Here is a 14,628-nt window from a genome sequence, read left to right as displayed (position 1 = left end):
GCTGGGCAGGATCTCCAGCAGAATGAGATCTCAGCGAAAGAAACAATTTACAATTGTATTTAAAATTTAGAAAACAAGATCGATGTCCAGAAAAAAACTCCGGTATAGGAATTTTAGGTTCAGACCGAGGAGCATGTAACAAAAAATCTTGTATATTCTGAACTTTAGAGGCAAGATTATTCAAATTGGTAGCCAGACTCTGGGGATCCATATTTCAACAGATAAAGTCTGAGCCATTCAGGGGTTAAGAGGAGAGGAAAACAGGAGACTGCAATTAGAGCTGGAGTGCAACTTCAGAGGAAGGAAAAAAAAAAAAAAAAAGGTTTCACACAGTTCCTTTTTCTCTCCTGCTTCAGCCTATAGATTAAACATTTGGGCTGGCCATACTGTTATGGTTTCCAATGGCAAGGAAACATCAGAAGCATAGAATAAACGGACAAGCTCTCGGGTGATGGAAACTAGAGCTGACCGCGATGCTAAACCTACACACCACACTAGAAGTAGCCAGGGGGCATTCCTGCGTTGTCTCTAGATGCCGCGCGCCAGCCGGAGAACTAACTACCCCTGGTAGAAGAAAACACAGTCCTGGCTTGCCTCCAGAGAATGTCCCCACAGGAGATAGCAGCCCCCCACATATAATAACGGTGAGAGCAGATGAACAGACACACGTAGTATGAAAGCAGATTTAGCACAGAGAGGCCCGCTAACTAAATAGCAGAAAGATACAACAGAGGACTTCGCGGTCAGCTGCAAAACCCTTCAAAACACCATCCTGAAATTACCTTAACTCATGTGACAACTCATGCCACTGGAGTGGTAATTTCAGCCCAACAAGAGCTTCCAGCTGCAGAGATTCACATAAGTGCAAACTGGACAAAACATACAGAAATAGACTTAAGGACTAAAGTGTCCAACTTAGCTGAGCAGAAAACTAGGAGCAGGAACATGCAACAGAATCACTCTGGATACATTGATGGCCAGCATAAGAATGACTGAGGAGCAAGGTTAAATAGGATACTCCCACATCCTGATAGGAACAGGTGAACTGAAGGCAAAGCTTGCAGGACACCAGTACCACAAGAGACCACCGGGGGAGCCCACGAACCGAATCACAACACATCTGCATTTGCTGGACATGTAAGCTGTTTCTGCTCTGCAAGAACCTGAGACTATTACCCAGACCTCCCTGGTTGAGCTAAGCTATTATTTGAACTGCCTTATAAGCATATCTATCTGTGTTTTGGACTAAGCAAGGACTTATTCGTGTCAAGTTATCCTCAAGAATGATTGTGCTTCATAGACTTTCTGCGTGATTGCATTTTCCTCTGAAGTTTTCTATAGACTGCTGAGCTGCATTTGATATTTGCACCAAGTGTTGTGGACTTGAGTTTCTCTCTGCACCTGTTTGAATCACCGTGTGATAATATAGACTTTACCACTTATAAAACTGCGTCTTGTAGTTGTCTTGTTCCACGCAAAGCGTCTCCTGAGTTATTCCCTATAATTATTACACCTCTGTATCTAGCTATCGCCCTATATCACTTCTCCCCTAGGCCTCCAAACTACTGGAACAACACGTCTACCTTGAACTGTCCTCCCATCTATCTTCCTGCTCCCTCTTCGACCACTTACAATCAGGCTTCTGGTCACACCGCTCCACTGAAATTGCCCTCACTAAGGTCACCAATGACCTACTAACCGCCAAGAGCAAGCGGCACTACTCTATCCTCCTCCTCCCGGACCTGTCCTCTGCCTTTGACACAGTGGACCATTCCCTATTATTACAGACCCTCTCATCTCTTGGCATCACAGACTTGGCCCTATCCTGGATCTCATCATACCTAACAGACAGGACATTCAGCATCTCCCACTCACACACCACCTCCTCACCTCGCCCCCTATCTGTCGAAGTCCCGCAAGGTTCAGTCCTAGGGCCCCTGCTCTTCTCCATTTACACCTTTGGCCTGGGACAGCTTATAGAATCTCACGGCTTTCAGTATCACCTCTATGCTGATGACACACAGATCTACATCTCTGGACCAGATATCACCTCCCTACTAACCAGAATCCCTCAATGTCTATCCGCTATTTCATCCTTCTTCTCCGCTAGATTTCTAATACTTAACATGGACAAAACAGAATTCATCATCTTTCCCCCATCTCACGCGACCCCCCCAACGAACCTATCCATTACAGTAAACGGCTGCCCACTCTCCCCAGTCCCACACGCTCGCTGCCTCGGGGTAATCCTCAACACTGATCTCTCCTTCAAACCACATATCCAAGCCCTTTCCACTTCCTGCCGACTTCAACTCAAAAATATTTCACGGATCCGTATATTCCTAAACCAAGAATCTGCAAAAACCCTAGTCCATGCCCTCATCATCTCCCGCCTCGACTACTGTAACCTCCTGCTCTGTGACCTCCCCTCTAACACTCTCGCACCCCTCCAATCTATTCTAAACTCTGCTGCCCGACTAATCCATCTGTCCCCCCCGCTATTCCCCGGCCTCTCCCCTCTGTCAATCCCTTCACTGGCTCCCCATTACCCAGAGACTCCAGTACAAAACCCTAACCATGACGTACAAAGCCATCCACAACCTGTCTCCTCCATACATCTGTGACCTCGTCTCCCGGTACTTTCCTGCACGCAACCTCCGATCCTCACAAGATCTCCTTCTCTACTCCCCTCTTATCTCCTCTTCCCACAATCGTATACAAGATTTCTCCCAAGCATCCCCCCTACTCTGGAACTCTCTACCACAACATATCAGACTCTCGTCTACCATCGAAACCTTCAAAAAGAACCTGAAGACCCACCTCTTCCGACAAGCCTACAACCTGCAGTGACCACCGATCGACCAAACCACTGCACGACCAGCTCTATCCTCACCTACTGTATCCTCACCCATCCCTTGTAGATTGTGAGCCCTCACGGGCAGGGTCCTCTCTCCTCCTGTACCAGTCGTGACTTGTATTGTTTAAGATTACTGTATTTCTTTTTATTATGTATACCCCTCCTCACATGTAAAGCGCCATGGAATAAATGGCGCTATAATAATAAATACGGTAATAATAATAATAATAATACTATTATTTATAGCACTGTTACTTAGCATTATGTGATACTATTATCCTTACCTTGACAAGCCAGCTGGTATGTCACTCTCCATAAGGAGAAACGTTACCCCTTAGACCCCAGTCCAGAGCCTCTCACCTAGTCAAATCCGTTCTCATGCTTCGCACTGACGAGGGCCAACAGCCCGAAACACTGTGTCTGCGAATTGAGATACTGATTTGGCTTTTAGCCTAAGTCATATTGTACGACTTGTTAAAGGGTTGATTGTGACTTGTAGGATCTCTGCTTCAAACAGGTGGCGCTATAGAGTTTAAGTCCTCTTCCTCTTGGAAGAGGCAATTTGCATATTACATTTCCAAGAGGAGCATTGCTCGGCGAATAAGCCTCCTCACCCTTTCTATGATTAGGTACTACAATGAATAAATCCAGTCTAATTTAGTACACAGAATGAATAAATGGCAGACAAAAAATTCCAGTTTAAAAATGGCACTCACCAGATCGGCAGAACTCATCGACCTCCTGATGGACCATGTCCTTCACTCGATTGCTGTAGGACAGCCTTGAGTCTTGGTCGTAAGCTTTCAAGGTCTCACTAGAGCTATAGGACTTGGGTTGTAATTTGCTGTCATCACTGTCAGCCGAGGAACTGGTATATCGACGCTCTGTGTCGCGCCGTCTGGTCAGGGATCGGTAAGGTTTCCTCTCTTTCACATCCATGGCACGGTGCTTCTCCTCAACATTGAACAGAATTGTTCTCGGGGAAGGTAGAGAGGAACCGGAGGTGTCACTGTGAACAAGACAAAAACATATCCACAAGATGAATAAAATTCATGGACCTCCACTGGGTCTACACAAGACAAACCCAAGTATAAAAGAACAGGTCAAGACAACTCAACCTATTTTCCTGGAGCATGACCAGTCCAACCAATACCAGTGTGATATCACTATGGATTTAGATTAATGTCTGCTGAGGACCTCGTGTTTTGGTGCCACCATTTTGGCCTCATAGATCTAGAGGCATGGCATCAGATGATATTTATTTGCCAATAGGTAATTCATTTAATGTTCCTTGCTTTACATTACATCAGGGGGCTGTAATGATGGTCCACAGATTTCCCCTGATTCTGGTCAACTTCAGGACCCTATGTTAAGAGGATTCTGGAGGAAGTAGGGTGAAAAATTGGAGAGGTCTTATCTAGGGTTTGTATTGTGTTTTTTTTTTTATTTATTAATTTTCCCCATCTTGGGTCTCCATTAGTGTTGAGCATTCCGATACCGCAAGTATCGGGTATCGGCCGATATTTGCTGTATCGGAATTCCGATACCGAGATCCGATACTTTTGTGGTATCGGGTATCGGTATCGAAACAACATTAATGTGTAAAATAAAGAATTAAAATAAAAAATATTGCTATACTCACCTCTCCGACGCAGCCTGGACCTCACCGAGGGAACCGGCAGCGTTCTTTGCTTAAAATTTGCGCTTTTCCTTCCTTCCGTGACGTCACGGCTTGTGATTGGTCGCGTGCCGCCCATGTGGCCGCGACGCGACCAATCACAGCAAGCCGTGACATAATTTTCAGGTCCTTCTAGGCATTCAGTATTTTAAAATTACGTTCCGGCTTTGTGATTGGTCGCGTCGCGGTCACATGGGCGACGCGACCAATCACAAGCCGGGACGTCACGGGAGGCAGGACACGCGCGCATTTTAAAATGCGCGCGTGTCCTGCCTCCCGTGACGTCCCGGCTTGTGATTGGTCGCGTCGCCCATGTGGCCGCGACGCAACCAATCACAGCAAGCCGTGACGTAATTTCAGGTCCTTCAGGATTTTAAAATTACGTTCCGGCTTGTGATTGGTCGCGTCGCGGTCACATGGGCGACGCGACCAATCACAAGCCGTGACGTCACGGGAGGCAGGACACGCGCGCATTTTAAAATGCGCGCGTGTCCTGCCTCCCGTGACGTCACGGCTTGTGATTGGTCGCGTTGCCCATGTGACCGCGACGCGACCAATCACAAAGCCGGAACGTAATTTTAAAATACTGAATGCCTAGAAGGACCTGAAAATTACGTCACGGCTTGCTGTGATTGGTCGCGTCGCGGCCACATGGGCGGCACGCGACCAATCACAAGCCGTGACGTCACGGAAGGAAGGAAAAGCGCGCATTTTAAGCAAAGAACGCTGCCGGGTCCCTCGGTTGAGGTCCAGGCTGCGTCGGAGAGGTGAGTATAGCAATATTTTTTATTTTAATTCTTTATTTTACACATTAATATGGTTCCCAGGGCCTGAAGGAGAGTTTCCTCTCCTTCAGACCCTGGGAACCATCAGGGATACCGTCCGATACTTGAGTCCCATTGACTTGTATTGGTATCGGGTATCGGTATCGAATTAGATCCGATACTTTGCCGGTATCGGCCGATACTTTCCGATACCGATACTTTCAAGTATCGGACGGTATCGCTCAACACTAGTCTCCATTAATTTTGTCATCTGTTCTGGTGTCCAAATTTATTTATGGATCTGAATTAATTTTGGAGTCTGGATGACTTTTGGATTAACATACAGATGCAAAACCTAGAGGATAAAGAAACAAGGCAGAAGAAGAATTGACGCCTTTAAAATGTGAGCTGGAGAAGGATGTTATCAATACCATGGATGTCAACAAGAACAAACGAATCCATTTTGGATCAAATCAAGCCAGACATGCCACTGGAAGCAAGGAACACCAAGGTACGATTTGACTACCTTGGACACATGCGAAGAGACCAATCGCTGGAGGATGGAGGAGGACATCATGGTTGGAAGAAAAGAAGGAACAAGGCGAAGAAGAAGATCAACAACCTGATGGCCTGATACCATCAAGATAACGGTAAATAAAACCCTGGTGGACCTATTTAGGCTTGCAAATGATAGATTTTCCTGCAGAATCATTCATCCATCAAGTCACCATTGCTCAAGACTGAGCAGAAGACCATTAAATAAATAAAATGACTTGTCCAGCAAGTATGTCGTTAGCGTAACTTTTTCTGTAGCACTCGTAAATGCTTGGGGCAGGGAGATACAGTTTACTATGGGGGTGAAGTAATTTAGAAAATCACCCCTGCTTGGCCTCCATATGGAATAAGTTTATTATCTTATAAGCCAGTGACGCTCCCCTACCAATACTGAATCCTACCGGAACACGCACACAACATGCTAATGTCCATAATGATATTAGTTTCCATCCATAATCATATACATCTCAGAAACATATGTGCTGTTCCATATGATCTAACACCATTAATAATAATTATGCATGATGAAAAAATTGCTGACATTTGGGTATGTTGTACATTGCTGCTATTTCATTAAGATTAATGGCAATGAAACCAGGCCAGCTGACAAAGAACACATGGTGAATGGGGACGTCTTACTTTTCACGCAAAATATTTGAACCTGAATTGTTCTCATAGGTTTTCCCATAAAACAACCGCTAACCATGTTTAGATTTTTTCATAGATCTACTTTCTCAAGACCAACCTGGAGCATGGGTTCTTTTAAAAAATCATGCATAGACCAACAAACAAGCCAAGTACTCTGTCATGGTTCCCAATGGCAGGGGAACGTCAGGACACATAAATAACGGACGAGCTCTTGGGTGATGGAATCTCGAGCTGACCGTGAGCTAAACCTACCACACAACTAATAGTGGCCGGGGGGCGTGCCTACGTTTTATCCCTAGACGTCTCTCGCCAGCCGGAGGACTAACTAACCCTAGTAGAGGAAAAAACAGACCTGGCTTACCTCTAGGGAAATTCCCCCGAAAAGGAGACAGAAGCCCCCCACATATATTGACGGTTCAGAGGAAAAGACATACGCAGTATGAAGGTAGGTTCAGCAAAGCGAGGTCCGCTTACTAGATAGTAGAAAGATACAAAAGGGAACTGCACGAGTTGAAAACCCTTTTAAAATACCATCCTGAAATTACTTTAAGACTCATGTGTGTCAACTCATGACACCGGAGTGGTAATTTCAGCCCACAAGAGCTTCCAGCTACAGAGAATGATATAACTGTAAACTGGAACAAAAAATGCAAACCAACTTAGGACTAAGAGTCCAACTTAGCTGATCAGTAGTCTAGGAGCAGGAACATGCAACAGAAAGGCTCTGGTTACATTGATGGCCGGCAAGGCAGTGACTGAAGAGCAGGAATAAATAGGAACTCCCCACTACTGATGAAAACAGGTGAACTGAGAAAGAAAACACACCCGAGTCACCAGTACCACTAGCCACCACCAGAAGGAGCCCAAAAGCAGATTCACAACAGTACCCCCCCCCCTCAAGGAGGGGGCACCGAACCCTCACAAGAACCACCAGGGCGATCCGGATGAGCCCTATGAAAGGCACGAACCAAATCAGAGGCGTGAACATCAGAAGCAGTTACCCAAGAATTATCTTCTTGACCATAACCCTTCCACTTAACCAGATATTGTAGTCTCCGTCTGGAAATACGGGAGTCCAAAATTTTCTCCACAACATACTCCAATTCACCCTCAACCAGCACAGGAGCAGGAGGCTCGGTAGAAGGAACAACCGGCACCTCATACCTCCGCAACAACGACCGATGGAAGACATTATGGATAGCGAAAGATGCCGGAAGATCTAAACGAAAGGATACAGGGTTAAGAATCTCCAAAATCCTATAAGGACCGATGAACCGAGGCTTAAACTTAGGAGAAGAAACCCTCATAGGGACAAAACGGGAAGACAACCACACCAAGTCCCCAACACGAAGACGAGGACCAACACGACGACGGCGGTTGGCAAAATGCTGAGTCTTCTCCTGGGACAACTTCAAATTGTCCACCACCTGTCCCCAAATCCGATGCAACCTATCCACCATAGTATCCACTCCAGGACAATCCGAAGACTCCACCTGACCAGAAGAAAAACGAGGGTGAAACCCCGAATTGCAAAAGAAAGGAGAAACCAAAGTGGCAGAACTAGCCCGATTATTGAGGGCAAACTCTGCCAACGGCAAAAAGGCAACCCAGTCATCCTGATCCGCAGACACAAAACACCTCAAATAAGTCTCCAAGGTCTGATTAGTTCGCTCCGTCTGGCCATTAGTCTGAGGATGGAACGCAGACGAAAAAGACAAATCAATGCCCATCCTAGCACAGAATGCCTGCCAAAATCCAGACACGAACTGGGTCCCCCTGTCAGAAACGATATTTTCCGGAATACCATGCAATCGAACCACATTTTGAAAAAACAGAGGAACCAATTCGGATGAGGAAGGCAACTTAGGCAAAGGTACCAAATGAACCATCTTTGAAAAACGGTCACACACCACCCAGATGACAGACATTTTCTGAGAAGCAGGGAGATCAGAAATAAAATCCATAGAGATGTGAGTCCAAGGCCTCTTCGGAATAGGCAAAGATAACAACAATCCGCTAGCCCGAGAACAACAAGGCTTGGCCTGAGCACAAACATCACAAGACTGCACAAAAACTCGTACGTCTCGAGACAGGGAAGGCCACCAGAAGGACCTAGCCACCAAATCCCTAGTACCAAAGATTCCAGGATGACCTGCCAACGCAGAAGAATGAACCTCCGAGATAACTCTACTGGTCCAATCATCAGGAACAAACAGTCTACCAGGCGGGCAACGATCAGGTCTATCCGCCTGAAACTCCTGCAAAGCCCGTCGCAGGTCTGGGGAAACAGCAGATAATATCACCCCATCCTTAAGGATACCTGTAGGTTCAGAATCACCAGGGGAATCAGGCTCAAAACTCCTAGAAAGGGCATCTGCCTTCACATTTTTAGAACCTGGTAGGTATGAGACCACAAAATTAAACCGAGAGAAAAACAACGACCAGCGCGCCTGTCTAGGATTCAGGCGCTTGGCAGACTCAAGATAAATCAGATTCTTGTGATCGGTCAATACCACCACCTGATGTCTAGCCCCCTCAAGCCAATGACGCCACTCCTCAAAAGCCCACTTCATAGCCAAAAGCTCCCGATTACCAATATCATAGTTTCGCTCGGCGGGCGAAAATTTTCGAGAAAAGAACGCACAAGGTCTCATCACGGAGCAGTCGGAACTTTTCTGCGACAAAACCGCCCCAGCTCCGATCTCGGAAGCGTCGACCTCAACCTGAAAAGGAAGAGCAACATCAGGCTGACGCAACACAGGGGCAGAAGAAAAGCGGCGCTTAAGCTCCCGAAAGGCCTCCACAGCAGCAGGGGACCAATCAGCAACATCAGCACCCTTTTTAGTCAAATCAGTCAAAGGTTTAGCAACATCCGAAAAACCAGTTATAAATCGACGATAAAAATTAGCAAAGCCCAAGAATTTCTGAAGGCTCTTAAGAGAAGTAGGTTGCGTCCAATCACAAATAGCCCAAACCTTGACAGGATCCATCTCAATGGAAGAAGGGGAAAAAATGTACCCCAAAAAAGAAATCTTTTGAACCCCAAAAATACACTTAGAACCCTTCACACACAAGGAATTAGCCCGCAAAACCTGAAAAACCCTCCTGACTTGTTGGACATGAGAGTCCCAGTCATCCGAAAAAATCAAAATATCATCCAGATACACAATCATAAATTTATCCAAATATTCACGGAAAATGTTATGCATAAAGGACTGAAAGACTGAAGGGGCATTTGAAAGACCAAAAGGCATTACTAAATACTCAAAATGGCCCTCGGGCGTATTAAATGCGGTTTTCCACTCATCCCCCTGCTTAAGTCGCACCAAATTATACGCCCCACGAAGATCAATCTTAGAGAACCACTTAGCCCCCTTTATTCGAGCAAACAAATCAGTCAGCAGTGGCAAAGGATACTGATATTTGACTGTAATTTTATTCAAGAGTCGATAATCAATACACGGCCTCAAAGAGCCATCTTTTTTAGACACAAAGAAAAAACCGGCTCCTAAGGGAGATGAAGAAGGACGAATATGTCCCTTTTCCAGGGACTTCTTAATATACTCTCGCATAGCAGCATGTTCAGGTACGGATAAATTAAACAAACGACCCTTTGGAAATTTACTGCCTGGAATCAGATCTATGGTACAATCGCAATCTCTGTGAGGAGGGAGTGAACCAAGCTTAGGCTCCTCAAAAACATCACGATAATCAGACAAAAATGCCGGAATCTCAGAGGGAATAGATGATGAAATGGAAACCAAAGGTACGTCCCCATGAGCCCCCTGACATCCCCAGCTTAACACAGACATTGCTTTCCAGTCAAGGACTGGATTATGAGATTGTAACCATGGCAATCCGAGCACCAAAACATCATGTAGATTGTACAACACAAGGAAGCGAATCACCTCCTGATGGTCTGGAGTCATACGCATAGTCACTTGTGTCCAGTATTGTGGTTTATTACTAGCCAATGGCGTAGAATCAATACCCTTCAGAGGTATAGGGACCTCCAGAGGCTCTAGATTAAACCCACAGCACCTGGCAAAGGACCAATCCATAAGACTCAAAGCGGCGCCAGAGTCGACATAGGCGTCCGCGGTAATTGACGATAATGAACAAATCAAGGTCACAGATAGAATAAACTTAGACTGTAAAGTGCCAATTGAAACAGACTTATCAACCTTCTTTGTGCGTCTAGAGCATGCTGATATAACATGAGTTGAATCACCACAATAGAAGCACAACCCATTTTTTCGCCTAAAATTCTGCCGTTCGCTTCTGGACAGAATTATATCACATTGCATATTCTCTGGCGCCTTCTCAGAAGACACCGCCAAATGGTGCACAGGTTTACGCTCCCGCAAACGCCGATCAATCTGAATAGCCATTGTCATGGACTCATTCAGACCTGTAGGCGCAGGGAACCCCACCATAACATCCTTAATGGCATCAGAGAGACCCTCTCTGAAATTCGCCGCCAAAGCGCACTCATTCCACTGAGTAAGCACAGACCATTTACGAAATTTTTGGCAGTATATTTCAGCTTCATCTTGCCCATGAGACAGGGCCATCAAGGCCTTTTCAGCCTGAATCTCTAAATTAGGTTCCTCATAAAGCAACCCCAAAGCCAGAAAAAACGCATCCACATTGAGCAACGCAGGATCCCCGGGTGCCAATGCAAATGCCCAGTCTTGAGGGTCACCTCGCAGCAAGGAAATTACAATCTTAACCTGCTGTGCGGGATCTCCAGCGGAGCGAGGTCTCAGAGAAAGAAATAATTTACAATTATATTTGAAATTCAAAAAACGAGATCTATCTCCGGAGAAAAATTCTGGTATAGGAATTCTAGGTTCAGATATAGGAGCATGTATAACAAAATCCTGTAAATCTTGAACTTTTGTGGCAAGATTATTCAAACCTATAGCCAAACTCTGAGGATCCATTTTTAGCAGGTGAGATCAGAGCCATTCAAGGGTTAGAAGGAGAGGGAGACAAAGACTGCAATTAGAGCTGAAATGCAACTGATTCAACTATAGAGCAAGCACCAAGGAAAAAAAAAAAAAATGTGCAGACTTCTTTTTCTCTCCTTTCTTCTGCCAACAGTTTTAACACTTGGCCGGCCATACTGTCATGGTTCCCAATGGCAGGGGAACGTCAGGACACATAAATAACGGACGAGCTCTTGGGTGATGGAATCTTGAGCTGACCGTGAGCTAAACCTACCACACAACTAATAGTGGCCGGGGGGCGTGCCTACGTTTTATCCCTAGACGTCTCTCGCCAGCCGGAGGACTAACTAACCCTAGTAGAGGAAAAAACAGACCTGGCTTACCTCTAGGGAAATTCCCCCGAAAAGGAGACAGAAGCCCCCCACATATATTGACGGTGAGTTCAGAGGAAAAGACATACGCAGTATGAAGGTAGGTTCAGCAAAGCGAGGTCCGCTTACTAGATAGTAGAAAGATACAAAAGGGAACTGCACGGTCAGCTGAAAACCCTTTTAAAATACCATCCTGAAATTACTTTAAGACTCATGTGTCAACTCATGACACCGGAGTGGTAATTTCAGCCCACAAGAGCTTCCAGCTACAGAGAATGATATAACTGTAAACTGGAACAAAAAATGCAAACCAACTTAGGACTAAGAGTCCAACTTAGCTGATCAGTAGTCTAGGAGCAGGAACATGCAACAGAAAGGCTCTGGTTACATTGATGGCCGGCAAGGCAATGACTGAAGAGCAGGAATAAATAGGAACTCCCCACTACTGATGAAAACAGGTGAACTGAGAAAGAAAACACACCCGAGTCACCAGTACCACTAGCCACCACCAGAAGGAGCCCAAAAGCAGATTCACAACAGTACTCATCCCAAGACAGCGAGTCCTCAAAAAGACCTGGTGAACGCCAGCTTTGCCATCAAGTAGAAGACTAGAAAAATATGGACAATTGGCACAATGTCTGTTGGCTAATATTACATCGATTGTGAATAAGGGATCACACCAATGATGGGTGAACAGTAGTGATGGGCGAGCTACTCCATCGAGGATTTGGGTGCCTCTTCTTGATAGAATTCTGCTCGATTCGACTACCGACCACTCGAGTAGCTTACTGCTCGCTCATCACTGGTGAACAGTACGGAGCCACTGGACATTCACTTTCAAAGTCTTTAGTAGTTCCCTCTCTGGTACATATTCCTTGAATAATGTTTATCGAAATTCCAAGATAATTAATGATTGGCAAAATATTTCCAGAACCAAGATCTTACGAACTATTCGAGAAATTCAGATGACAAATGTTTTTTTTATATGTTTTATTGACTTCCGACCATAATTACCTTCCTTGCAGTCTTTTAGGGTCTTAGTATGAACATTTATTGTCACTAGGGTACAGAACGTGAATAATTTGGGGTTTAAAGACTAGGAGATCTACAAGGGGACAAATATGAGCCATAAAGTAGGGTATTCTGGAATTTGGAACCTTGATGTCCATGTAAATTACTTTCAGATCGCCCATAGACCATGAATGTCTAGGAGTTCCTCGTTCTGCTCTGCAGTTATGATATAACATGTCACTGCATAGTAGAGCAGCTGTGACTTTGCATTGGGATCCGGCCAGTGTCAGACTGAAGAACATTGGGCCCACCAGAGGATTTTATTCTGAGGGCCCACCTTTCTCCCCCTCTGAAAAGCCCCATAGCAACTGCAAGGGTGGCACTATGAACTCTCCTAAAGGAGAAGCCAGGGCCCACCAGAGGATTTTCTGGTTCTCTGGTGGGCCAGTCCAACCCTGGATCTGGCTGACTCTTCATAGAGAAGGCAGAGATGGTTTGTTACCGTCTTTGCCTTCTGGATCACTGTATACACAGCGCTAAACAAGTGCTCTATATAAAGAACAAGAAGTGCCGACAGGGAGGTGGCTACAGGGAGGGAGCTGCTGGTTCCTTGGAGACCCCATCAGCTCTTCTTTGCAGCCAAGAGGCTGAATTTCCACTGTTACTAGGGCTAATTTACCAGCTCTAGTTACGGGGGAAATCAGATAAAATAAAAGTATTTATATGTTGATATGCCCCCAAACTATCTTTTATGACCTTATGGGGGGCACAATGTCATGCATTGTAGAGCAACTACATGCCATATTACAGCTATGGGATATGAAAGCCTACTGTCAGACACAGCCAGACTCCCCATAGAGAAGGCTGACATTTTTTTTTTTACCCTGTATGACCACTAAATTGCTGTTGATACAGAACAAGAGCTCTGCATAAAGTAATAGGAAGGGCTAATGGCGCTAACTCACCCAGTCTCTGGACCCAGTCAGCTCTGCTATACAGCTGGAACGGGGAAATTACCAGGTAAAAAATCAGGTAAAAAAAACCCCAAGTATTTAAATGATGAAATGACCTCTAAAGATATTTTATGACATTATGAAGGTGGGGAGGCGACATAATGTGTGAAATAAATGGAAAAAAATAAACAGTAGGAAAATAAAAACTTGACACAAAAAAAAGGCTGCGGCCAATCCAATTCGCTGTTACTCACTTCCCAAAAAATATATATATATATATATACAGTATATACATTTATCGAAAGCTAAAGCACTGATATGTATAGTACAAGTGATGAGATGTTCTCAGACTATTAAAAACAATAAAAAGTAAAAAGAAAAACAAGTTTTAAAAAAATATGAAAATAGTTAAAAAAAAAGCACAAAACTTAAAATCACCCGCTGGCTCCATGAAAAATAAAACAATTTAAAAAAGAAATATACATGTTTGGCATCGTCGAGTTTGTAAAAGTCCAATCTATCAAAATATAAAGTAAATTAATTCAATCGGTAATGAAAAAAAATTAAAAACTCAAGAATTAAGGTTTTTTTGCTTACTTCATCATTGAAATAAGTGTCAATCAAAACATGGCACCTACTCCAAAATTGGATCAGTAAAAACATCAGCTCAGGGAGCAAAAAATAAGCCCACACACAGCTGCAGACCCCCAAAAATGGAAAAGTTACAGGTCTCGGAAAATGGTAACAAACGCAACATTTTTTTTTCTTGACACAAAAATAAAAAAAAGTTATGGCTCTTGGAAGAAAGGGATGGAAAAAATGAAAAAAAAAAAAAAGGA

General features: G+C 44.6%; 1 protein-coding gene across 8 annotated transcripts in view; it reads right to left on the bottom strand.

The window, feature by feature from the left end:
- Window positions 1-14,628, bottom strand: part of TENM4 (teneurin transmembrane protein 4) — a 1,485,534-nt gene that overhangs the window by 701,939 nt on the left and 768,967 nt on the right. For all 8 annotated transcript variants that reach the window (XM_077298663.1, XM_077298665.1, XM_077298666.1 and 5 more), the window contains one exon: window positions 3,574-3,866. In XM_077298663.1, the coding sequence (XP_077154778.1) occupies window positions 3,574-3,796 (223 nt within the window). In that variant the 5' untranslated portion in view covers window positions 3,797-3,866. The remainder of the gene's footprint in view (window positions 1-3,573; window positions 3,867-14,628) is intronic.

The sequence above is a fragment of the Ranitomeya variabilis genome, chromosome 3 (genome assembly GCF_051348905.1).
Source record: "Ranitomeya variabilis isolate aRanVar5 chromosome 3, aRanVar5.hap1, whole genome shotgun sequence".
In the NCBI taxonomy this organism is placed as follows: domain Eukaryota; kingdom Metazoa; phylum Chordata; class Amphibia; order Anura; family Dendrobatidae; genus Ranitomeya; species Ranitomeya variabilis.
This window is presented reverse-complemented; position numbering and strand designations above follow the sequence as displayed.